We start from the raw sequence: 25,677 nt of genomic DNA, 5'->3' as shown, positions 1-25,677 counted from the left end.
CATTCACCTGCTGAAGGACATAGCCCTGCCTAACAATAGTCTAGGTCATTCTGGCCAAGAATCTGGGCCTCTGATGTCCAGCAACCAGCAAGTAGGGAGTCCGCTGGGGGCAGGCAGACAAGGCGAAGCTAGTGGGAGCACTGGTTATCGGAAGGCCCTAACTTTCGCAAATGAGAGTTTCTATCAGCGAATCAGGGTAGCTGTCAGGCTCTCCTCCTTCCCCGTTCTGAGCCCTGAGCGGGGTCTAGGAGACATCCCAGGTTTGGAGCCCACGGGCATGGGACACTCTCTGTGCCGGCCCCAAGTGGCCAAGACACCAGGCAAAGGTAGGTGTGCATCAGGGTGGGAAGGCCCCAGAGGCCACTTGGGGGGCACCTCTCCCATGGCGAAGCCCCAGCTGCGGCGGGAGTCCGGAGAGAACGACCCAAGGAAACGGGAGGAGGTGCACCCCGCCCCCCGCTTCCTGTCAGCCCTCCCGACAGTCCTGGAAGTGTGCAATGGAAGGAAGGGCTCTGCAGCCCCGGTCGCACCCCCTCCTTCCTTGGGGCCCCTCTCTAGGAAGCTCACCCTGTGCCACGGCTTGAGTGTCTAACATAAGGGACGCTGTTCTTGCAGGTTTTGTGGTTTTTATTCCTTTGAACCATATCCAGCCCATCGTACATCACAATGCCATGCTTTACTTGGTATCCAATACATCAGCCCTCATTGGCATTTGGAGAACTCGTTCTGTAGTTATACGACAGTTTTTAGTTGTCTGTGATAATGTATTCTCTGTGTTTCCAATTGTCAGTGTGGGAGTCTTTTCCCCCAGCCTTTCAATTTCTGGGTTTGAGATGTATATATATATATTTTTTTGTATTGTATTGTTTTGGTTTGGGGTTTTTTGCTTGTTTCTTTGGTTTTTTGGTTTTTGTCGGGTTTTTTTGTTTTTTTGTTTTTGCTTTTGAAAGTTGTTATTCCTTTGGTTCTGTAGCCCCTCCCAGTTGCTGCTTGTTTACGCATTGTTTGTGACTTCTTTTGACTGTCAGTGTTGAGCCAGTCTTGCCAAGAAACAGTATCAAGTATTTTCCTATTTCTCTACTTCTTGAAAAGAAAAAATTTTAATTAAAAAAAAAAAAACTCTTAATGGGAACCTGGCCCTGTCTGTCTTCTCTGTTCTGCAGAAATGTTGAAGGAATTGAACCAGCAGCGCAGAGCGAAAGCGTTTACAGACCTGAAAATTGTTGTTGAAGGCAGAGAGTTTGAAGTCCACCAAAATGTTCTAGCTTCCTGCAGCTTGTATTTCAAGGACCTGATTCAAAGGTTTGCCTTCCTTCCAGCTGTGGTCGGGTCTGTTCCTTTGTAGGACGCTTTTGTGTCGCTTTTCTCCTCCCCTCTCTTGCAGGTTCCTGAAGCGTGACTCCCTGTCACAGAGCCAGTAGCCATCTCTCCTCCCCCCCCACCCCGCCCCCGAGTGCCCTCTCACACGCAGCCTCAGAGCAGCCACGGCCCCCAGCCCGCCCCCACGCAGCTTTGCTGGTCACCAGGGGCCTCTGCCATCCATAGACAACACCCCTGCCCTGCCCCGAGGATCCCGAGTTCTCAGTGGCTCACAAGCCCTCTGTGAGATTAGGAGGGCTGTGGACTCCACTTTAAGGAACCCCCGCACACTGTCCCCACTGGTTCAGCACAGGGTCCCAGGCACCACCATCACTGCTGTCGATGGTGACCTTAATGCCAGGAAAGCACATCGACCAGACTGTCCCCCTGCTGAGGAGCACAAGGTGCCCACGGTGCCGCTTTTCCACAGCTGGAGTCGGGGAGAAGAGACTTGTAGCCAAATCCTCATTCACGCTGCACGCCTTGATATTTGTGCACTGAGCCTAAATGGGTGTTGTCTGAGCACAGACCAGGTGTGTCCTAAACACGGTCTCTCTCAGCCTTTGCTCCCCGCCCCCTCTGCCCTCCGCCCCGGCTATTTCTACCTGAATGAGTTTTAATGGTGCATGAGCATCTTTTTTTTTTTTTTTCCATTATGTTGATTTTTTTTAATTTGTCTGCTTCATGCCCTCGCAAAGAAGTCAGGGGCCACCTTCTAGCTCCTTAGCGAGGGAGAGCAGCGGAGGGGGCCGGCCCAGGGTAACGCTCCTGTTTCTCTCACCCATCAGCAGATTAATGCCGCTGCTCATTTTGCCTTGCAGCCTCTCCGGGGCGGACGCTGAGCCGGGACTGGGCTCAGAGTGGGAGGACAGGACCTCTGCTTGCTTCCCAATGCTGTGTTTGGACTTGCCAACTAACCCCAGAGTGACTGTGTTTTGTTTCAGGATGGCACACTGGCTGGCATCTCCTTTCCAATCTGTTGTGTCCTTTCACTTAGAGCTGAGCTGCCCGGCGTGCAAGCCCCACCCAGCCGCGCTGGCCCCAGCCATGCAGGAAGGGGCAGGCTCTTTGTGACTTCCAGTCTCATGGACAGCTTGGGTCTCCCGCCCCCAGTGCTTGGGTTCTCTCTGTCCGAGCACAGGGGTCAGGGGCATGAGCTCTGGGGTAAAGGGGCACGTCCAGTGGCTTCTTCAGGCCAAGGGAGGTCTTTGTGCTGCCACTCTTGGCAAATTCTGGTACTGGCAGTGACCGGCATCTTAGGGCCTTGGTCCTTGCTACAGACCAGCTGGAGAGCACAGAGCGGGCAGGATGCAGGGGCAGGTTGGTACTAAGTGATGGCCCAGCCCTCAGCTAGAGAGATGTGGGCAAGAGGAGCACAGGAGCCATTTGACTGTCTTTAGAGACCTTACACATAAAGCCAAACTCTCATACACAACAAAGGACACCACTTGGTGGGAACCCAAAGTAGTGAAGGCTTCTTAGGCCCAAAAAGAAGGAGGAAGAACATTCCAGGCAAAGGGTGGGTTGCCTGGAATGTTCTGGAAGACAAGGAATGTTCTGGAATGTTCTAGAATGCTCCAGACAAGGCATGGGTTGCCTGGAATGAAAAGCTGGGAAAGAGGCCATCCTAAGCAGTGTGGAGGGGAAGATAGCCTTCCCAGAGATGGGTGTGAGCTGGGGTGAGATGGGCGGGCAAGCCCGACCCCTGGGCTAGGGCCCTGGGCTTGGTCTGAGGATGTGGGGGCCATCAGGAGCAGTGGGAAAGGGATGTCCACCTGAAGGTGAAAGAACTGTAAGATGTGCCTCAGTGGCCCTAACCAGAAATGATGGGCACTGGAGCTAAGAGGCGGTCCCTAGAAGGGAGAGGGCACCCCCCTGGGAGCTAAGAGACCTGGGTTCTACACCTGACTCTGCCACTTGTCCTATGACCCCAGGCAAGTCACGTCCTCTCTCGTAGGCCTCAAGTTTTCTCATCTGTAAAACAGGAGGTTGGTTCAAACGACATCCAGGTTTCCTTCAGCTCCTACATCCCAGGGTGGCGGTAAGGGGATGGGCACAGCCAGCCCTCCAGAGGCTTCCCGTGTGCAAGCCCCAGGATGTGAGAACAGTGAGGTCACGGGGTGGAAGGCAGGTCCGCGGACCAGTGTCAGGGCAGAGCTGGGGGCGGTGGGTGAATCGAGCGTCTGGCATGGCAGGTTTTAGCGGCTGAAGGATGCCGCAGTGGAGATCCCTGCAAGGCAGCCAGATAGATGAAAGATCTGAACGCAGAGGTCTGAGGTCTGGGGAGACCCCTTCAGCGTACAGGAGGGTCACTCAGGGAGGAGGGAAGGCCGAAGCCGAGCCCAGAGGCGCCCCTGTGGGCAAAGGTCACAATGTTAATTTGCGGCCGTTTTAAATTTTACTTCCCTCATCTTAACCTTGGCGTCCCTCACCATTTCTGCCCATAGCTGCAAACAAATTCCTCCTGTGGGGAGGAAAGCAGACTCTGCAGAAAGGTGATTTCCTTTCTGGGCCGAGTAAAATCCTGGAAAATTTCAGTCTCAGTGGTCAGGGAGCAGCTGATGTGGTTGCCCTGTCGTTTCGGGCTGCGACCCTGGGGACAGTGTGCAGCGGCCGGGGTGGCCCGGCAGGAGAACTGAACCCGAAGCAGGGGCTTCCCTCTCCGGTGGCTGCACTAAAGAACCAGAGGGAGGAGGGACAGTCTGTGTCCTGGTCCTTCCTTTCCTGAGGGCCTCTGTGAGCACTGTCAGGGCAGGTGACCCACTGCCGTCCCAGGACCCGCAGACCTGGGGGCTCAGGCGGGACTCCTGTCCACCTGCATCCTGGGGCCGGTCACGGGGTCACCACTCCAGCCCCCCGCCACACCCCCGGTGTGAACACCCTCATCTGGCACCACAGGACAGACGTGGGGAAATCAAATCATTCAGTCCTTTTAGCTCAGCACACAAACAGGAGCCCCCTCCCACAGGAAACCCTCAAAGAGACGGGTCTCTGCCCTGAGGAAGGCCACACCCTGATGAGGGGAACAGTAAAGAAGTAGGAGCGGGGGAGCAGGCTGAGCACAGAAATGGGGTTTAGAGGCCCCCAGGCAGAACGCCTGACTGTGGGAAGAGGGGCAGTCAGGGACAGCAGGGGTGTCAAGGCCCAGCACGTGATTCAGTGTCACCGGGTGGCCAGACACAAGGTGGCGATGCAGGGAAGGAGGCCAGCACAGAAGGCCAGAGCCAGCCCGCGGGGCTTTGCTTTCAGCCTGGAGGTGCTGTGGTCAGATGTGTGTTTCATAAGGACGACAGTCAGGCCGTGAGCGGGAGAGTCCGGTCTCACGGTGTCCTCTCCTGACCAGCTCAGCTGCCCGTGAGCCCTGGGGCCAGGCAGACGTCCTGCCCGCAGCGCCTGTTCACCGGGCCCCAGGCCGACCCCCGCTCCATCCACACACTCTGTCCTCACGTGTGTGTGGCCGCAACAGCTTCTTTCCATAGCCTTCCCTTATTTCGTTTCAAACTCTTGTCTTTTTCCCCTGATGGGATCAAGACCCAGCCCACAAGGAGACTTGTAGAAACGTCTAACGTCATCCTGAAAATCCTCCCACTAACCCTGAGAAGCAGGTAGCATTAGTATCCCCACTTTACAGATGAAGAAACTGAGGCCCAGAGGGTTTTAAGTAACCAGTAAGTCTGGGATGGGAATTGAGGTCTGACTCCTAAGCTCGTGCTCTTACCATCCATTTGCTAACCCAGAGAAGAACAAAAAGGTAGTCTTTATTTGTGCATGAAGTCTATACGGAAAGAAAGTGAAACTCAGGGTTGACAGTGTGGACAGAAAGGCGAAGAAAAAGGATGCAGAGTTTGAGTGTGTGTGCACGTGCGCCTTGTGTATCTGTTGGAAACACTCGTAAACTGGCCACTGGATCTGCCCAAGAGGAGACAAAATTCCCACCTGAAACAGGTCCCTAGGCTGAGGCCACTTGCCCCCTTACCCATGGTCCTCTGGAGTGAGGAGCACGGAGGAGGCTCGGGAGGCCATCGGGAAGGGCAGAGCCGTGCTGAGACCCCTGGGCTTCCTCACCTCCCCTTTGTCGCCCCATCTGAGCCCCTGTGACAATCAGGGCTGAAAGCGCAGCAGGGAGACGAGCCGTGGCTTTGTCTTCGGACGGTGGGAGGGACAATGCCACACCATCACTGAACCCCGCCTGCCTCCAGGCTGGAGGGGGACCCCAGCACAATTGAGTGGGCTGAGCCCCGGGCTTCAGGAAGGAGGAAGGACATTTTGAGCAGACTAGAGCTAGTGGCGTTTGGGGGTTATAGCCTCCCAAGTCCAGAGTCACTTCTCAACCCCGCTGAGCAGGACCTGGGTCTGCCCTGGACTTTTGGGAGGCCATGAGGAAGTTCCTTCACTTATCCCCAGGAGCCAAGGAGCCCTCAGGGATGGCTACCCTCTCTGGCCGGGCAGGCTGCAGGTCCCCTCAGAGAGGACAGGGCTCGTCCTTCAGAGAGAGCAGAGCTACTGCCCTGCCTGCCCGAACTTCTGAACATGGCCCCCACGCCTGGGTGGGGGAGAAAATGTCGCGCCCCAGAGGAGAGCTGCCCCCTCATCACAGCAAACGGGACAGAGACCCGGCATTCTACCTTCCAGCCAAAAGCCCCATCCCACCAAGTCTTTTGGAGCCAATGACACATTTGAACTCTATTCTCTTTTTATAGTAAATGAAAATAGATGGACATATTGATTTGTCCAAGTTGATTTTCACAAGCCCCATGTGTAGGCTCTGGGTTTCTCCATCATTCTTTTGGGGGAAGCCAAAGGATCTACCTAATTGAGTGGCACAGATCCTGGATGTAGGGTTGCCCAAAAGATAATAGGCAAGCCATACGCTGCCTTTCCCCTCCCTCCCTGTGAAGCTGGGCGTTTGTGGGTGGCAGTCTGACCGTCCCCCTTTCCTGGTAGAAGAGACAGGTGTGGCTGGAAGACCAGATAATAAAAGGAGAGACTCACCCATCTCGAAGGCCAGCAGAACAATGTGAGTCAGACCCATCGCCAAATCACCACGGTTGGGCCAGGGCCCGCCCGAGCTGTGCAAGTCCTTGGGACCCAGTGAGGCTCATGCGTGCCGTGTTTGAGCCCTGACGCCTGAGCTCCTATGCATGCAGTGGGGTGAGAATCACATCGGAAGAGTGGGGTCATCCTCCTGAACAGGTCAGGATGCCATCCATATTCACCACCCGCTCCATGACTGCCCCCCCACCCACTACTGCTCCATGGTTCCCGCCCCCCATTATTCCAGATCGAACTTGTAAAATGCAAGCATCTGATTACTGAGGTGTGTGAGGGGCAGATGAGGGACTAAAGTCTGGAGAGGGCGGCTCTGATCCAGGTGAACAAATTGCTGATGGTGGGATCTCACGTGGTCTAATACTGGGGATGAGGCATTCCTGGCACATCCACTGACCCAGGCCTGGCAAGCAAATGCTGTGTCCCATACCCTGTGAGAAGGTGAGCCCGGACAGACCCACGGGTCCTGTGTGGGCTGGGCAGCACTGGCCTGGCCCACACGCCCACCCCCAGTGTTAGGTTCATGGCCCAACCTGACAAGGCTACCACTGTGCATTCCTGCCCTGCTTCACCTCCCTCCAAGATCATGTCAGGACCCAGACTGCCCAGCAGCTCCCAGTGCTCCACGCTGCTAAGTGGAACAGGATGCTTGGACCCCAAGAGCCAGCTTAGGACAGGGACCAAAAAGTCATCAGTGACCAGGGCCACCCATCATGGGCAGCGCCTCCCAGGGGATCCCTGCTCATAGGGAAGAGACCTAAGGATCACTGAGGTCCAGTCCCAAGACCGTCTGATGGTCAGTGATGGAGAGTTACCACCGGCCTCCCTCGGCCCCAAAGCTGTGTGGACAATGAACATGTATGTGCAGATGAGCTACATAAGACCTCACAGCCTGGGGCCTCACCTCCTACAGATCTTGAACTCAGCCACCCAACAAAGCCTCCATCGCGTTCCCAAGTATTCCTCCATAACCAAGGGGAATGGTCATTCTGCCCGCAGCGTGGCATCTGGCCGCAGGGGGCTCCACCCACTCCCTGAATGTCCTTGGCCCAGCAGCCCCCAGCCTTCCTGGGTGCCTCTCACAGGGGTCCTGAAGGAGCAGCTGTAGCTGTGCATCATAGGGGGAGTGGTCCTCGCCAACCCTGGATAGCACTTGGGGTGGTTGACACCCCATGTGCCTCCTCACGTTGTCCCTGCCCTCCTTGGCCATGCAGTCACCACCCTGTCCCCAGGACCCTCTCCCTGGCTCAGACTCCGGGCAGGACAAGCATCTCCCACAAGGACAGCCACACACATCCCATCCGACTCCACACTCAGGGCCGTGGGCTCCCCTGGCCTTCCATCTGCCCGACACCCCTCCCCACAGGGCGATACTGGGGGTCCTCAGGGTCATGTGTCACGTGCACTCCAGCGTGTGTGTGTGTGTGTGTGTGTGTGCGTGCGCACACAGCTGAAGTCCACCCCAGCCCTTCACTGAGTTGGATGATCTCTGCTGAAGAAACGTAGGTGGACGGGAGGGCTGGCCCGAGGTGGAGGCAGCAATGGCCAGGGGGCCTTGGGAGAATGTGAGCAGCCTGACTTTGGCCCACAGTCCCTGCCCTGGCCGTGGCCTAGCGGGACCTCCACAGAGCACGGAGGGCGGGAGGAGGAAAGGCCAGGCAGCAGCGTGTAGGAATGAAGGCAGAGACGGCAAAGCCCGAGGAAGAGGTGGACCAGATGGCCCCTGAGGCCTGGGGTGTTAGATTTCTGTGCTTTCAAGTGATCACATAATGAACTATTTTTATACTTAACCAAGTTACCCAGGCATGAAAATCTATCCCGACAGCAGAGGACTCAATGTGTTAAGTCACTTGAAAAGTCACACACACCGTGTATGTCTATGGGTTTGAGAAGGGGCTCTGCTCAGACCCTCGGCTTAGCCAGCACTGTTCCCTCTCAGCTTTCCCTCCGAGCCTGGAGGCAGGGCCCCCGTGGGCCCCGGTGACATGAGCCATTCTGTGGGGAGGGGAGCCCTGAATGAAGTCACAGCTTCTTCTGTTCCCTGGCCCCGTCATATTGGTGCTTTAAAAGCCCTTGGTGGCCAGACTGTGGAGAACGTGCTCTCGTGGGAGCATTTCAGGTTCTGTTGGGTAGAGCAGAGTCTCCTGGGCAAGGTGTTTTCCAGCCTCTATCACATAAACTCTCCATGGGGCCTTAGACTTCATGCAGTTCAATCCTCTTGTTTTGCAGAAGAGGGGCCTGAGGGCCCAAGAGGCAAGGTGGCCTGCCTGTCAGTGGCAGGGCTGGGGCACGCAGGTCCTCTAGCTCCCCGCCCACACAGGAGTCAGCCTCTCTTGGGGGCTGTAGCTTCTGGGCACCTCCACACCCCCAGTGCCAGCCACAGGGGCGCCCGAGAGACCAGCCACAAGTCACCAGTCTTGTCCCCTGGCCTCCTCAGGAGTGGAGAGTTGGCAGAGGTCATTGCCCAGGCTCGGGCAGGAGCAGGCTCCATGCAGGACTGGTCAGAGTGGCGGAGATGGGGTGCCAAGCCAATCACCTCTGAAAAACCTGCCTCCTGACTCTTAACGCTCTGGGTGTCTTTCCTCCTGGTCACTTCTGTATCGGTGTGATTCTTGCTTCATCTTATCTGTTTCCTTCCAGGTCCAGCTTTAGGGCGCGGCTGCCAGGCCTTAGGAGCCTTTGCAATGGTTTTGTATTTCTGTAGACACCAGATACGACCATATTTATATATTTGTGTCCCTCCCCTGCTCCCCCAGTTCACAAGCCCGATGCACACTCTACATGCAGGCCACTCTGACCTCTGACCCCGTGCTCCATGTGGCAAGAGGGCCCCACCCCGGGCCAGGTCCCAGGTCATGGCTGCTGGCTATCTGTGGCGGAAGTCCTCGGTTGTCCCCTCCCCTCCCCCCAGCTCTAACCATTCTGTCCGTCTATCTCGTCTCGTCCTCAGTTTCAAAGCAATGTCATGAAGGGCTTCCTTTCCATGCCTAAAAGGAAACAATATGTTTTGGGAAATAGGTGGGGTTGGACTCAGGGTTCTGGGACAGCTTGGGGCGATCGAGGGGCATCTCCAGATTGGCTGTGTTCACAGCCGGTTGGGAGCCTCAGTCACACGGGCGGCTCCCCCCACTGTGGAGGCAGCAGGGGCAGGGGGCCCCCCTCCCCGGGCCGGGACCTGCTGGCCGCGTGTGGCCGAGACGCGGGAGCCAACCGCAGGGCGGAACCGTATTGTTTCCCTTTGAGGCCAGTCCGGGTCCTCGTCCCCATCCACAGCTCATGCTTTTTGATTTGCATCTTTTTTTGCATGGACATGCCAAGTAGTGATAAGCAGGGTTTTCTGTTCTTTTGGGCGTCTCTGGTCAGACTCTTCTCTTTCAGATCCTGTGTCAGGTCGTTAGGTTCAGGTGTGTCATTGCTGTGTCCCTTGAGTCCTAAAATGAAGGGCGTGACCGAGGCGTGCAGGGAGATCTAGCCCTGTGAGGAGGCGGCGCCGTGGCCGCAGTGGGGCAGGTAAGGGACACCCTGGTCTCTGTGCCTAGGTCGGTGCAAGATGGCAGCCAGTGTGGCCGGGAGAAGCTGGAGCTCGTCCTGTCCAACCTGCAGGCCGACGTCCTCGAGCTGCTGCTGGAGTTCGTCTACACGGGCTCCCTGGTCATCGACTCGGCCAATGCCAAGACGCTGCTGGAGGCGGCCAGCAAGTTCCAGTTCCACACCTTCTGCAAAGTCTGCGTGTCCTTTCTCGGTGAGTCCGGGGTGGGGGCGCGTGGGTCGCCGCATGAGGGAATAGCGCCGACGGGCCCCAGACTTTGAAAATAGCCAGGATCTAGAGGGGGAAAGTCTGTGTGTACGCCTCAGGGTGCCGCTGGATCTCACAAGGCAGTTTGAAGAGGAAAATTCGGAAAGCTGTAGGCACCGGCAGAGACCCGGGCACGTCCAGGCTAGAAAAACCATTAGCCAGACCTCAGGAGAGCCGGCAAGACTGTTGTCAGGCCTTGAGGCCAGGTTGGTGAGGCTGAGGCCCGTGGGAGGTGGCGGGTGGGCATATGAGGGGCGCTGCTGCTGGTGCGACCCTAAAGTGGGAGCCTGTCACAGAGAAGACATGGTCAGTCTCTGCGTGACCCCTGCCCCCAGGCCAGGCCCACACTCTGAGGCCCACAGCCACGAGGAAGCTCCAAGCCCCGCACTGATGCTCCATACCTCACACTCTCCATCTTTCTGCTGGGACCTGCAGGAGCAGAGGGAGGCCCCAGGGGAGGCAGTGTGAGACGGGGCGGAGGAAAACCCCGAGGGTAGATCCACAGCTCCAGGGACACCGGAAACGGTCTTGTGGGGACCCCGGATGCTGGAGGCAGGTCACAGGGACATGGGCTCAGAGAGGGATCCAGAGTGTCAGGCGATAGGATGAGAGGGCCACCCCTCCGGGGCCCTGTGGTCAGTGGTCCTGTGCTCTTGCCCCCAGAGAAGCAGCTGACGGCCAGCAACTGCCTGGGGGTACTGGCCATGGCCGAGGCCATGCAGTGCAGCGAGCTCTACCACATGGCCAAGGCCTTCGCGCTGCAGATCTTCCCTGAGGTGGCGGCCCAGGAGGAGATCCTCAGCATCTCCAAGGATGACTTCATCGCCTACATTTCCAATGACAGCCTCAACACCAAGGCCGAGGAGCTCGTATATGAGACTGTCATCAGGTGGATCAAGAAGGACCCCGTGGCCCGTGCACAGGTAGCTCCCCACCCTGCCCGCCGCTTCCCCCTGGGTCTGGGGTCCCCGTGCAGGGATGGCGTCTGGAGCAAAGCTGAAGGGAGGTGGAGGTGGCAGGACGGCCTGCTCCAACCATCAGTGGGAACATGTAGGAGCCAGTAGGCCTGGGCAGAGGGAGGCCAGAACGGCTCCTGTGGGCCGCAGAGAGGTGAAGGGAGGGAGGAGAGATGAGAAATCAGTCACCAGAGGGTTCCCAGGGCTGGCCTTCCACCTGAAGGAGACTCAGGCCAGCCAGAGGCTGCAGGGCCTGCAGGGAGAAGCGGGTGCCCTGGGGCTCCCGTGAGCTCAGACCCGGCAGAAGCAGCTCCACCCAGGCTCTACTTATTGAGAGGGTCGGGAGCACCTGGACCAAATGGAAACCATGCTGGAGATGGGAAGCCACTGCACACATCACAGGAGGGAAGGCAAGTCCCTCAGAGGGGACAGCTGGGGAAATTGGAGCCAGAATCCGGGGCAGAAGGAAAGGAGGGCAGGGTCCCCAGGAGGGGCATCCGAGTCACCAGAAATCAGTCACACCCCAGCTGAAGGCCTCGCTCAGAATGGAACCGCCTTGATTCTAAAGTGTGAGGGGCCCCCAGGAGTTAGTGCAGACACAGGTAGCTCAGAGTCCACCTGGAGAGCCGCAAAGGGGAGGCCAGAGTCGGGGAGGCCAGGGCCCAGAACACCCCGAGGCAGTCGAGTGGCAAATGGCAAGGGAACTTCGTTGTGTGGGGAGCAAGAAGCGGCACAAGGGAGGGAGGGATGGGCCAGGCGCTGGGATCAGCAGCGTGGGACTGTCCACCCTGGCCGGGCCACTGAGCCCAAGAGGAGAGGGCCCTCTGATCAGGTGGGGAGGAGACAAGATTCGTTTGTGGAGGAAGGCAGCCAGTCAGCTTGGGCAGCTGTGATGGTGACTGCCGTTCCGCACAGCCCCCACCTCTGTCTCCGGCCCAGCCCTCTGTCTTTGTCTGCAGCACACCTGTGGCCAGCGTCCCCCAGCCCCTCTAATTCATCCACCCCCAAAGCGACACAGCTTGTGTTCCTTCCTTGAGTTCTGCCCGTTACGCACAACAGAAGCCTGGATTCCGCCCATCCCTCCCGTGTGCGTCGGGCCACAGGCCGCTGTCACTTGCCGACTTCCTCTCCCCAGTCAGGCCCCTCACCGCACCAGCAATGCTGAGGGGGTCTCCCGAGCAGCTGCCCTGCCTTCTGTCTTCTCCATCCCCAATTCAGTCCCACCCCGCAGTCCGAGCTAGCAGTCTTCCTAAAGAACACATTTGATGGTGTAATGCCTTTGTCGAAAGCCCCCCGGGAGCTCCGTCATGCACCCTGCGGGAAAAAGCCCACCAGCCCTGGCAGGCAAGGCATAGGGGCGGTCAGGCTCTGGTCTCCTTCATCTCTCCGGTGTCACTTCCCCTGTCCGCTTAGCACCCCCCCCCCACCCGACACCCCCCGCCAACAAGAATCAGCTCCATAGAATTCCCCAGATGCACCTTTCTCCTTCACGCTCCCATGTCTCTGCGTGTGCTTCGGGCGTCCTACCTCCTCTCCACCTGAGGCCTGGAGAAACCTGCAGCCCTTCCTCACCCAGCTCAGCCAGTGTCCGCTCTGGGAAGCCTCCTACCCTGCACCCCCACAACTCCTAACCAGACTCCTCCTCGGGGCCCCACTAGCGCCTCTACGAATGGATCCTCCCCCAACCTGCCAGTGCACGGCGCACACCCGAAGCTCAGAGACTGGGGCTTACTGGTCTTACTGACACTCTCGCAGTAAGGGGTGTCACCAGTCGTTTGTTGCATGAAACTAAAGCCAAGTGGTGAGCAAAGAGTTTGCCAGGCAGGAGGGGATTCGAGTCAGTTCGTGCAAAGCCTTCAGTGCAGGTGAGAGGGTCCGGGTGCCAATCTGAGGCTGTGGGATGCCCCTTAAGGGGTTTGTAGGCATTGGAGAGACTCAGGCTCTGACCGGTGTGACTTGCAGGCCTCATGGTCACTCTCAGCCTTCCTGGGCCCTCCCACCTCTTCCTGACTCCCTGCCCCATGTACACGTCTTCAGGGCTCAGGATCCTCATTTCAGTGAGGGTGAAGCCTGGGGTGAAGCCAAGGCCGGGGACCTGGAGGGAGGCAGGAATGAGGTGCCGAAGAAGCGGACGGATGGTTCGCCCCAGGGTCAGCTGCAGCACACCCGACCTCCCCCATTGCTCTCCTCTGGCTGATGGGAGCCCCCCCATCACTGTCTAGACTGGGATAAGCAGTGTCTACACTCAAGCCAGACGCGGACTGGAGTCACCTGGGTCGTGCACTACCACCCCGGTCCTTCCTGTCTGCCCAGTCCGACTCGCCAGAGGGGGCTCCATCTGCATAATCTCATCCACCCTGTGTCTCCCTGGCCCCGCAGTACGCAGCGGAGCTCCTGGCCGTGGTCCGCCTCCCCTTCATCCACCCCAGCTATCTGCTCAACGTGGTGGACAATGAGGAACTGATCAAGTCGTCAGAAGCGTGTCGGGACCTGGTCAACGAAGCCAAACGCTACCACATGCTGCCACACGCCCGCCAGGAGATGCAGACGCCCCGAACCCGGCCCCGCCTCTCGGCAGGTATTGAGGGACAGGCCCCGAGCTCCCCAAATGCAGGTGTCGGGGGGTCAGCCCGACTCTGGGCGGTCCCCACCCCGCTCCTCCACGGGAGGCGCCGGGTGCAGAGGCCAACAGTGTTGGGATGTGTCCGAAGGCGGGGCGTCTGTGTCCCTGCAGGTGTGGCGGAGGTCATCGTCCTGGTTGGGGGCCGTCAGATGGTGGGGATGACCCAGCGCTCCCTGGTGGCCGTCACCTGCTGGAACCCGCAGAACAACAAGTGGTACCCACTGGCCTCGCTGCCTTTCTACGACCGAGAGTTCTTCAGCGTAGTGAGTGCCGGGGACAACATCTACCTCTCAGGTGAGGCCCCTCGGGGCTGGGCTGGGCGCCAGGCACAGACTTCCCCGGGGCCCCTCTCCCCACGCCAGGGCTGAGGAAAACCAAGGCCCGGAAGGGTCCACTTGGCGGGTGAAACCTTCTCCTTCTGCCCCCGGGGCTGGGCCGGCCCGGCCTGGGGCCCCTCCTCACTCCCCGCCTGCTCTCTGGACCTCCCACACCGCCTCCAGGTGGCATGGAATCGGGGGTGACGCTGGCCGATGTCTGGTGCTACATGTCCCTGCTCGATAATTGGAACCTTGTCTCCAGAATGACGGTCCCCCGCTGTCGGCACAACAGCCTCGTCTATGACGGCAAGATTTACACCCTCGGGGGACTTGGCGTGGCGGGCAACGTGGACCACGTGGAGAGGTAATGAAGCCACGGTCAAGAAAGCTAAAATCATGTTGCTCCTCCCACCCAGCCCCGAGCCAGCTGAGGCCAAGCGGAGACGGGACATTTATAAGGCGATAGTCGCAGGCTCTTCAAACACAGCAAAGAGGGAGGACTGAGGGTGGGGGGAGGGCAACAGGAAGGACGAGAGCCGCCCCACCCCTGAGATGGGGCACTCTTGTCCCTTGCAGGGGTCAGACAAGCTGAAGGCAAGAGACGCACTGTGGGCTTGGCCGGCCTGCCCAGGCACCTAGAGGCACTCCGGGACTGGAAGTACCAGCCCAGAGACTCGCGGGGGGTGTAGGGCAAGGCTGCAACGGATGGCCCACATGGGTGCCTCGTCCGTCGCCGTGCCTCTGTGTCCCTGCCGAGCTTGGAGGTCCCACACCGGGGAGCCCCTTGCTCCCTCTTTCCCACGCATCCCAGGAAAGCTGCTTGCAACACGGGGAACGGTCACGGCAAGCAGGTCTGGCCAATCATCTGGAATTCTCCAGAAGCCGATACAAAGCAATGGGCCGGAGAACGGCGCTTTTGTGAGCCTGCCCTCTGCTGGAAGTCCCAGGCTGGCTTCCTCGCTGAGGCCCACTGACAACTGGCCACACAGAGTGTAGGGATCGGGTGTAGGCAGGGGGAGCACAGGCTGAGGTGGGCACTTCATGGGGTGCAAATGCTCCATCTTTCCTTTGAGCTGGAGACCATTCTTGCTGAGAACAGACACCTGGGGGAGAAGCCACGGGAAGAACTCAGGAAGGCTCATGAGTCAGCAGCAAGCAGGGGAGGCCTCAGAGCAGTCCCGCTTTTGGAGAAACTAGTTCCCGCAAGGGAGGGCAAGTTAGGCTGAGCTGGCCCCAAGTCCCAACCCAGGAGGGCGCAGCCAAGATCACCAGAGGCCCTTTCTCCACGTCCTCACCTCCTGCTTGCCCACCACCCTTGGCCCACGTCATCAGCTGTCACGGAAATCACATCTTCCCATGCGACAGCATTTTGCCTGTGGACCCACACGTACCCCTCAATTTGTATTTTTCCCTCAGTGGCTAATTGGACACTTGACAAATGTTATGGCAAAGATAGTTTCAGAGTGAGACAAGCTCTGGATGTTCACTGTGGGCTTTTAACTCCCCCAAGTGGAGCCCAGAGATGGCTCAGTAACGACATTTAATTGTCATATTGATTTGGAGTTAATGGGGAATCCCTGTGTGATTATGAGGATATTAACACTGCAGCTGAACCTGGGTCAGCCCTGATGCTGACAGCCTTCAGTGGGGCCCGCTGCACGGCCCTCACGTCCCAGGGCTTCCAGAAGCACAGCTTCCAGCCGTTTGTCATCCAATAATAAACACATGAAAAAGGAGAGGTTTTCTATGTAGGAGTAAACTGAGCTAGATCTGTCATCCTGTCTTGCTTTTGTCAGCTATTTTTAATCTCCTAAGATGCTGATTACTCATTTTGCAAACTTATACTTGTTGATAAAATACAGGAATTTGTTCGAGGATCAAATGCACCAAGCGGGGGGAGAAGCTCCGCTTCCCTTGGGCTCGGGAGCACTCCTCCAAGGCCTGGTAGCAGCCTCTACTGGCCTCCCCCGGGGGCTGGGCCTTTGTTCCACTAAGAAATATCAGCTAGGGCACCATGTGAGCAAGACCAGCCCGGGAACCTCAGTAGATGGGGGACCCATCCAGGACAACAAGGTGCCCTGAGCCCCTCCTCAGCCCTCTGGTATCTGGCGGCTGTCCTTGCAGGGACAGGACGCAGACCTGAAGACCTCCGGGTGGCGTGCACACAGGTGGGGTGGAGGATGCAGGCAGAGGGGACGCCCACCGCTTCCCGAGGAACATAACTGCAGCCCCTTTGCACAAGTAATTTCTGCACCGCATGGTGGCAATGATGAAAATTCAGGGTGACAAGGAGGTCAGGGTAATGGGGACAGACGCGAGGGCGCTTTGTTCCCCAGGAAGCACTAATGGTACAAATTGCTCTTATATTGATAATGAATGAGATATATGGTACATTATAATTATATTACATTACTGTATTACAGGAATAGAACAAGATTATATAATTATAGATTAAAACAACAGTGCAGTAGACAAACCTGTATTATATCATTATATAAATAACTGGGTCTAATACTTCATAGCAATATATTGCACTAGCTGTGGTTACCGGATAAATGATAGCAGAGTGCCTCACTCCACAGGGTCATTTGCATGTCATTAGCATATCCTTCTCAAGCAGGAAGCTGACAGATTGAGCTGACGAGGGCTTGTGGCTTGGCAATCAGCCACCTGGAATAACAAGCTCTCGGGAAATTCGCATTTGGCGGAATGTGCCATTATACCGCAAGTCTGAAGACTAACAGCCACATAATCTTCCGCTGTCACCCAGCTCCTTCTACAGGAGCTCTTTGGATCTCTGCCATACTGGCTTAAAAAACAGCCATCTGAACTTCTGACACTGTCCAAAAAGACACTCCATTGCCTGTTAGCCACATAGCCTTCGTCCGGGGCTTAATTGAATCAGCCCCTGCTGCCCTCTAAGGTCCGTCAGCCTCTTCTCAAATCCTGAGTCTTCGCAAGCACAGAGCTGGACATCTCGCCGCTGCCCCCTCATCCCTGTCTCAGAGCCAGGGGCACCGGCTAAGAGAGGCCATCTTCTGGATCACTAAGCCGTGACCTTGTTATGGCTCGAGCCCCAAGGAGCCTCATGGGGAAGAGTGGGCCCTGCGTGCTTCCCAGGAAAGGTGTGCTGGCGAAAACCCAGCCCACAGTGGAGGCCCCGCCTTGGGTCCAGAACAGGCGACAGAGCCATGCGCCAAGCGGGAGATGGGCCACCAAGTAAGAGGTCCAGAGTGAGTGCTTATAAGAGCAGCCCCCGGGAGCAATTGACAGAGACACTGAGAACGGAGACCCAGAAGCTGCCCAGAAAGACATCAGATCTCCCAGTTCCTTGACCAGTCTGCTAGATCCCAAGTCTGTCCCTCTCAGCTGCTTTCTGTTGTCACTTTTTTCCCCGCTTTGTCTGGTATTCACATTCCATCATTTCTCCATGCTCTTACTTTGTCCTACCATACGTACGCCACAGATCTCTTCAATCCTGTAACTCTGCGCCTTCTCCGTGCCTCCTCTGGGGGCTGAACGCTGGTGGAGAAGATCCCAGCACCTCGTAGATTGGCCCCACTACAGACTGAAGTCCTCCGACGTGTACTGTGTCCTTCATGCTGCAGGGCCCTTGTCCGCAGTTTTGCCCGCTCTCAAGAGCATGTGTTTCTCATCTCCTCCCCCATCAAGGCTCTTATCCCACGGATGCCCATATCCCGCCAGCGTGGGCTCCTGCTTCATAGAGCAGGTGGCGCCATCAGTCAAGAACTCTCTCCTCTCCCTGCCATCGCCGCTGGGTATGGACTGACTCTCAGGCCATCCTTGCCTCCCTCTCTCATGCCCGCATGGACACCACTTCCCTCTCCACTCTGGATCCAACCTGCATCCCCCCACAAGGAGCCTCCCTTTATCAGCTCTCCCCTCTCTTTCATCTATATTTAACCTTTCCTTACCCATTTGGGCTCCTTCCTATCAGCCCGTAAACACAAGTAAACCTTTCCCCCTAAAATTAAAACAAAACCCACGGTGCGCTGGAGCTCGTTCATACTGGCTCCTGAGAGCTGACTATTACCTTTTTTAGGAACTCTGCAAGCCAGTTGTCATTTACAGGTATTATTAAAAATTAAACCGTGTAAACTTAGAACTAAATAAATTGTATTAAAAACAAAGGTAATCCATACTCAAAACTCACCACTACTTTTTTTTTTCTTTCCTTTTTTTTTTTTTTTTTTTACTATATTCTGTACCGTCTGTGCTCTGGAGGTTCGATGTGTCTGCTGTGTCTGTATGTGGCGGGGATTCTGTCTAGCGGGATGCCGCCGCGCATCTCTTCCGAGTGCCATGTTCCGCCATGTGCCATTGGTAGCTTGAAATCGGCCGAGAGGATTCACATCACAGAAATCAGCAAGTGCTACATAGCAGGGCTTTGCCCCTGGAGAGCTTGTTTGTAAACATTTATCAGCATGCCCCCAGTGCAAGCCATCTCTGAGCTCCAAATGCCTTTCGAGGTTCTACCTTCTCTGCCCCTTTTCCCAGCGGAGTTTCGTCCAAGTCAAGTCTCTACCTGTCATGCCCACCGCCTTCCTTCCCATTCACTCCTTGATACACAAATAGCTCTGCACCTTCCATTCCACTTAAAGTGCCCTTGACAAGACCGCCGGGAACCTGTTTGGGACTTCTTGACTTCTCACCGCATCTCCCACCCATGGCGCTGTGCCCTCTGTAGTGCCGCCACTCCTCCAAGGACCCCCTCAGCTCCCTCTTAAAGGCAGCATTTCCCCAGAGCGTCCTCAGCCTTATTCTCACCCCCCCACCGCCTGGGAACTCCCTTACCTTCAGTTTCCGTCGCTGGGCCAGTGATCCCAAAGCTGAACGTATAGGCTGCACGTCAGCTGCACCCCACACATCCCCAGTTGGTTGCCCACAGGTCCTTTAAACTCCCCATGAATAGGGCGCCTGGGTGGCTCAGTTGGTTGGGCGACTGCCTTCGGCTCAGGTCATGGTCCTGGAGTCCCGGGATCGAGTCCCGCATCGGGCTCCCTGCTCGGCGGGGAGCCTGCTTCTCCCTCTGACCCTCCCCTCTCTCATGCTCTCTCTCTCTCATTGTCTCTCTCAAATAAATAAATAAAATCTTTAAAAAAAAAAAAAACTCCCCATGAATAAAACTGAAATCATCTCTCTCCTCCAAACTCCCCAACCTCAATTCCTGTCCCCTGAGTAGTGCCCCCTCCTTCCGATGCCCCACGCCCGAGACCCTGAGTCATCCTAGGTAACTCTGCCTTCCTGAATGGCAACATCAATTAACGATTGAACCCCATCAGTTCCCCTCTTCTTCTGGTCCCACTCCCTCTTGTCCTTCCCCGGTCCAGCCTGCTGTTTCCCCAGTTTCCAGCCCAGAGCCTGGGTGTACAGGAGATGCTCAGTGCAGCACTGTTGGGCAAAGGGGTAGGAATGAGCTGGATAGAGAGGGATGAAGGGGCCTAGAAGCTGGGGAGCCCTATGTGAGCAAAGGAATGGAGACGAGAATCTGCATAGGGGTTGCGACGGGCAAAAAAAGAGCCCACGGAGCCTCAGGAGGAAAGCTGAGAGGGCCAGGTTGGGCCAGATCTAGGGGGCCTTGAGTGACTCAACCCGAGTGCCCCCAGCTGTGTGTGATCTTGGGCTATGCCAGTGATTCCAAGGGCAGGAAGCAGATGCCGGTGCCCCCCAGTGTCCGCCGCCTTGGTTGTCAGCCCTGCCCTGCACACAGCCCACCACTGATGCTGGGCTCTTTCTCTCCTCCTCGACAGATACGACACCATTACCAACCAGTGGGAGGCCGTGGCCCCTCTGCCGAAGGCAGTGCACTCTGCGGCAGCTACGGTGTGCGGCGGCAAGATCTACGTGTTTGGCGGCGTGAACGAGGCCGGCAGGGCTGCAGGGGTCCTACAGTCTTACGTTCCACAGACCAACACGTGGAGCTTTATCGAGTCGCCCATGATTGGTGAGAGTCAGCTCTCTGCTCAGCCTGGGGCCCATGCAGCATCCCCTCCTCAGTGTTAGCTTTGTCTCTACAGCCCAAGCCCAGAGGGCCGGCTAAGCCCAGTAGTTCTGCAGGCCCACGTTCCGGGGCTGGGAGGGGGACGCAAGCCCCCAGGCCGGGCAGAACTGCACACCCCACTACCGGGACAAAGGGCAAGCTGGACGGCGCACCAGGTGCCTCCTGGCCCCGGGCCTCGTCCTCGGGTTAGCCACCGACATTGGCGGTCCTGCCGGAGCCCGTCCTCTGGAGCGCCTCCCGGCAAAGCCAAGGGTGGGGAGGGGGGAGGCCAGGAAGAGATGCCCTGACCTGCCTGCCCTGCTCTCCTCACAGACAACAAGTACGCTCCCGCCGTCACCCTCAATGGCTTCGTTTTCATCCTGGGCGGGGCCTATGCCAGAGCCACCACCATCTACGACCCCGAGAAAGGGAACATTAAGGCGGGCCCAAACATGAATCACTCTCGCCAGTTCTGCAGGTGAGGGCCCCAGGAACTCGGCTAGGGGTGGGAAGGAGGCGGGCAGGAAGGGAAAGGCGGGAGGACAGGTGTGAGCACGACAATGACCGCCCGCCGTTGGATGACCAGAGCAGCGCCCTCCGGCCGCAGGTGTGGCTATGAGGGCCAGGGCAGAATGGGAAGAGCCCGGGGGCAGCCCGAGGCCCGCAAGCCCCCCCGGGGGGCTCCAGCTGACCCATCTCCAAGCCAGAAATGGAGGGCTTCGTACAGGCACCAGCCCCAGGTCGTTCGAGGCCACACGTCCGGGGATAGGTGAAGGTGCTGCTGTGAGGACAGCTGCCCTACACGGGACAGGTGGCTTTCCAAGGGATGCTCTGACCACGGGATCCGGGGAGCGGTGCGAGGCACGGCTGCCTTGGAGTCTCAAAGCTGATGGGGTGGACACACACACGGACCAGCCCTCTCAGGAAGAGAGAGGTAGAGGTCAGGGTGTGGCTTGGTTCCCAGTCTGCCCGGCCCCATGGCCCAGAAAAGTTAACCACCTTGGGCAGTGAGACGCAGACCCTGCTCTTCTAGCCCCATCCCCTCCCAGACCAAGAGGAACAAGGAAATATAAAAAGGGGTCCCAGAAACCCCATTTTCAACATTCACATAGCAGATCTTTCTTGAAGACACCTTGCGCCCATGCGGAGGTAATCACGGGATCCCCAGTCCCAGCACCCGCAGTTGGTGTAGCAGAGCTAGAAAAGCTGTAACCTACTACTAACCTATCTTAGGACCTTGGACGAGCAACTTGCGCTCTCTGGGGCAGTTGTCCTATTGATGAAGCAGGCGGTTGGACTAGATAACCGCAGAGTCCTATTAGCGCGAAGAGCCTGCGGTTCCTGGGCCTTACCTTCCCGTCACATACTCCAATGGTGGCGGTGTGCAAGCCGTTCTGACTACACTGTCCACAATAAGCACACCTGGAGGTTGAGCACCAGTTGTGGGGAGGACTTGCGCGCCTCATCGGAGACTCAGAGTGGGCCCAGAAAGACCTCGTGCCCGTGAGGAGATGTAAGCTGGGCCTTGCAAGAGAAGCAGGGGAAAGATGTGCCACCAAGGGAGAAATCGGAGGGCCCTAGGGGGCAGGCAACTCCAGGGGCTAAGGCTGGAAACCTCAGGTAAGATGTCTGGACCGGCACGTTCCATTCCAGGCTCAGAATTTCAGAAAGAGGTGACTTTGCAAGGGCACCTGTTCAGCGTCAGGGGACAGTCAAGAAGACGGGGCCGTTAGCTGACATGCGGCAGAAACAGGGGCCGGATGCGTGGATGTAGGTGCGCGTGGGACGGGGGAGCTGAGCTGCGGGAAGACGGGACGTGCAGACAGGGGCAGGCGGTGGTGCTCTGGCCGTGGGAACAGCTCGCTGAGACGACAGGGTGGCAGGCAACAGGAAGGCGTCCCGGGCTGCCGCGGGTGGGGACGCCAGGCCGTCACCGGTGGGCAGAAGCAGGACCCTGGTGCTCGGCAATCAGGGCAGGGAGCCGGGAGTCTGAGCACCTGGGCCAGGGTGAATTTCACGGTCAGGTAGTCAGTGTTGGGTTATGACTTGGCTCCTTATTATCCTGTCTGCCATCAGCCCTGTGAGTCGTGCTCTCTACTTGATTGGAGCCATACGAAGCCTCTGGGCAACACAAAACAATGCTCAGTGAACAGATTCGAGGGTCCCGTACACAAGGCTGTTCTCCCCGCCACCTTTCGGTGGTCCGGCAGGTCCCGGCATGTCCCCCACGGCTCGGAGGGTGGTAGACGCAGGGCACCCCGACCAACCCTAGAGGAAAGGTTTTCCTTTCCTGTGCCTTGGAGTCTCAAAGCTGATGGGGCGGACACACACACGGCTCGGATCACAGGACAGAGGCAAGCAGTGAGATCCCTCAGACCTTTGGCAAAGGGGGAGAGGCAGCCTGCCCCGGGCTGGGGTACTGAGTCCACCTCCAGGTCCGAGGTGGAAGTGAAATGGCTAACTCTCTCCCCGCTCTCCCTGACAGCGCCGTGGTGCTTGACGGCAAGATTTATGCCACTGGGGGCATTGTCAGCAGTGAGGGGCCTGCCCTGGGCAACATGGAAGCCTACGAGCCCGCGACCAACACGTGGACCCTACTACCCCACATGCCCTGCCCCGTGTTCAGACACGGCTGCGTCGTGATAAAGAAATATATTCAAAGCGGCTGACGTCTGCAGAAAGCCCACAACGAGACTGGACAAGTCTGGTGAGGCATGTATGCTACTCACAGTGATCAATGTTCAGCAACACCCGCAAGAGGTTGATAGACACAATCAAGGGAATCACTGCGCTAAACATTTTGAATACTCTCTACATTGAATGTAGAAAATCATCCTCGCCTTTGGGGGAAACGGGGGCATAGTGCTCCGTGCAGCAGGAACCACAACCATGCAAGCAGCTGGGCCTGGGGGCTCCTTCAAAGGCACTTGCTCTGAACGGAGGCGCTCGCTCTGCCCGGTGCAATAGAGTTTCACATATTTTTCAACTGGGAGAGAGAAGCTGATTTTTCCTTCCTGCAGAGCAAGCTTGATCCCTAAACAACCATAGATCAGTTATCCTATGACAATATTAGGTGTCAGGCTCTCTTTGGAGTAAGATCAAAGTGTCCTTATCACTTTGATTCCTACTTTTGTTTTTAACCGATCTACACTTGTCCGTGGCCGAGAGAAGAGAAGGGACAATACTGTGTGTGGCACAAGGCCTAGGAGGCTCCTGGTCCCCGCCGGGCAGAAGGGAGGTCCGGCCACTGGTGCCGAGCCCAATGTGGCTGGAGCAGCCGTGCAGGGGCAGCCCGGGGATGGCTGGGAGAACCTTTGTCCCTCACAGGTTTTTCTACCGTGTTTTTGCTGGAGAAGGACAGGTGACTGTGCTAGCTTTCTCTTGTCCGATATGAATTATTTAGATTTCCAAGGCATTTTCTTGATAAACAAAAAGGCTATTTTTAAGTACTGAGAGAAGGAGGCCATGAGAGGACCATGTGGGAATTCCCAAAGCTCTTTGTAGGTTGTGCCGGAGTGGGGCATTCGCTCTAATTTTTTCTATGTGCAGAATAGAGGATCTCTCCTGGGTGGGGGTGAGGGCCCCCGTTTTATTTTTTAAAAAATGTAACTCCCAGACAGCCCCATCAAGAGCTGTGCCTCCTGGAGGCGTTGTCAAAGAAGATTCTGTTCTAGAAGGAAACCAGTCCCGGCTCGTGACACCAGTCCGGCTCCCTCCATGAGGTAAAGCTGAGGACCCAGGCCGGGTGGGAAGGGAAGGAGGGAGGGAGGGAGAATAAATGTCTACAAAGCACAGGAGACTATTTTTGATATTTATAGCTATATATTAAGGCACCTGCTACAAGAGCTCTCAGGATGGGGACAGCCTTTGTAGACGAGCCATGACAGCCAAGGCCTGAGGGGCATGAGCAGAATCACTCTTCCTGTAGCAGACGAACCAGAGGAAAGGGAAGCCAGGAGGGAGGTCACACCATGGCTCATGACAGAAAGGCCTTCCTGCCAGTCCTCAGACCCTCAAACCTCACGCGGCGATCAGTTTCCATCCCAGGGCAAGAAGAGAGCCGCCGTCTCTGCGCCGTTTAGTTGAAGTTGGTACCAAATACGCATTTACCATTTTTCTATCCAGGAAGTCAACTTGCCGTCATTTCATGATAAAAACCATTTCTAAGGAGAAAAGGACAGGACATGCTTTCCACCTTTCGGTATTTGAGGACACAAAATTCCAATTCCAACGTCGGGCATCGACTTCTAGCACTACAAGTGTGGCTCCCACTCGGACAAGATACCGAGCTTCGTTATGCAGTTTTTAATATTATTTATTCTTTTAAAAAAGTAATAAGCACAAAACTACATACATTGTATGTCATTTAAAGTATTTATGTCAAACAGGGTGCAAGTGTGAACCCAAGGACTGGAGCACAAATTTCTAACTGCCTGGGGCAAGGCTAATGTTAGCGTTGGTGTGTGTCTGCCTCCAAAGGAGGTGTTAGGGGTCAGCAAGACTCGACACAGATGACATTGAAATTCCGTTTCTCTCCTCACTTCTCACACTGGAGCAAAACTGGCTATTTCTGTGAATGATATAAAACAGGGTTCTCTGTAATGGTATTGTACATAGTATATGTTTATTGTTAAGTTCTTGTTATATTATAATAAATATATTTATAGATCTAGACTCAGAAGCCAATGGAATGCCTTTGTGTGCCACCATCCTGGCCACAGCGATGAGAAACCCCACGGAGGCCTGCTCCTTCTTTCACCCATCAGCCGTCCGGGCTCTATTAGAGACTGTAGTGCAGACCTTGGTGATGAGAAAGGACAGGACTCCTTAGCAAGGGAACATACAGACCGATTTTGCTCTACTAAGGATATCCACACAAGGCTTCCCTGGGTGCCAGGTAGGATTGCTCACTCTCTTTCAGGGAAAGAAGTTTAAATTTAAACAGGGTAGTAGGAAAAGGGAGATTCACCAGCATTTCATCCATGTGAAGAGCCCCACGCCCTCAGTTCCCAAATCTCACTAAGACCTAGCCTCCTCCTGCAAGAAAACACGTGAAGAAGGTGGATCAGGATAGGTGGGAGTGGGAGTTCTTCAGAGGACTCGGCTGAAGCCTATGATGGTTGAGCAGACATTTGCCAAATAAATATCTGCAATGGTATCTTCAGAAACACCAGTCCTAGAGGAAAGGATGGAGAATGTGTAGAAGATTCTAATCACGAAGAGCTGAAATTATCACCTGTTATAAAAACCAAGCAATAGTTTTGTTAGCTCCTTCCTTCTCTACCCTCTTTCCCCAAATCAAGGGAAATGTGTTCTCTGGGTCTGTGAAGAGTCTGTGTACTTTCACCATGAAAGACATGTGTGACCACTCTATCAGGAGCCCGTGTAACTATGGGAGGAGTCTCTCTTGTTGGACTCAAGCTACTACCATCAAACCTGGCGAGGGTCGGGCACAGAGGAGATGGATCACATTGTGTGTACGTGTGTGCATGCATGTGTGCACGTGTGAATTGAAAAAAAAAAAATTGCAACCAAAATAGGAAGAAAACATCCAGGAAAAACATTTGCTGTCCATA

At 56.3% G+C, this 25,677-nt stretch overlaps 1 protein-coding gene across 5 annotated transcripts in view; it reads left to right on the top strand.

Annotated features, from left to right (window-relative positions):
* Nucleotides 1–24,775, top strand: part of KLHL29 (kelch like family member 29) — a 302,753-nt gene extending 277,978 nt beyond the window's left edge. For all 5 annotated transcript variants that reach the window (XM_081832169.1, XM_081832165.1, XM_081832167.1 and 2 more), the window contains 9 exons: nucleotides 1,164–1,302; nucleotides 9,948–10,150; nucleotides 10,868–11,127; nucleotides 13,540–13,738; nucleotides 13,895–14,077; nucleotides 14,284–14,464; nucleotides 19,872–20,065; nucleotides 20,435–20,579; nucleotides 22,587–24,775. In XM_081832169.1, coding sequence (XP_081688295.1) covers nucleotides 1,164–1,302; nucleotides 9,948–10,150; nucleotides 10,868–11,127; nucleotides 13,540–13,738; nucleotides 13,895–14,077; nucleotides 14,284–14,464; nucleotides 19,872–20,065; nucleotides 20,435–20,579; nucleotides 22,587–22,770 — 1,688 coding nt within the window. In that variant the 3' untranslated portion in view covers nucleotides 22,771–24,775. The remainder of the gene's footprint in view (nucleotides 1–1,163; nucleotides 1,303–9,947; nucleotides 10,151–10,867; nucleotides 11,128–13,539; nucleotides 13,739–13,894; nucleotides 14,078–14,283; nucleotides 14,465–19,871; nucleotides 20,066–20,434; nucleotides 20,580–22,586) is intronic.
* Nucleotides 24,776–25,677: the final 902 nt, after the last annotated feature.

This window comes from Leptonychotes weddellii, chromosome 10 (genome assembly GCF_054177405.1).
Source record: "Leptonychotes weddellii isolate Sample4059 chromosome 10, ASM5417740v2, whole genome shotgun sequence".
NCBI classification, from domain to species: domain Eukaryota; kingdom Metazoa; phylum Chordata; class Mammalia; order Carnivora; family Phocidae; genus Leptonychotes; species Leptonychotes weddellii.
This window is presented reverse-complemented; position numbering and strand designations above follow the sequence as displayed.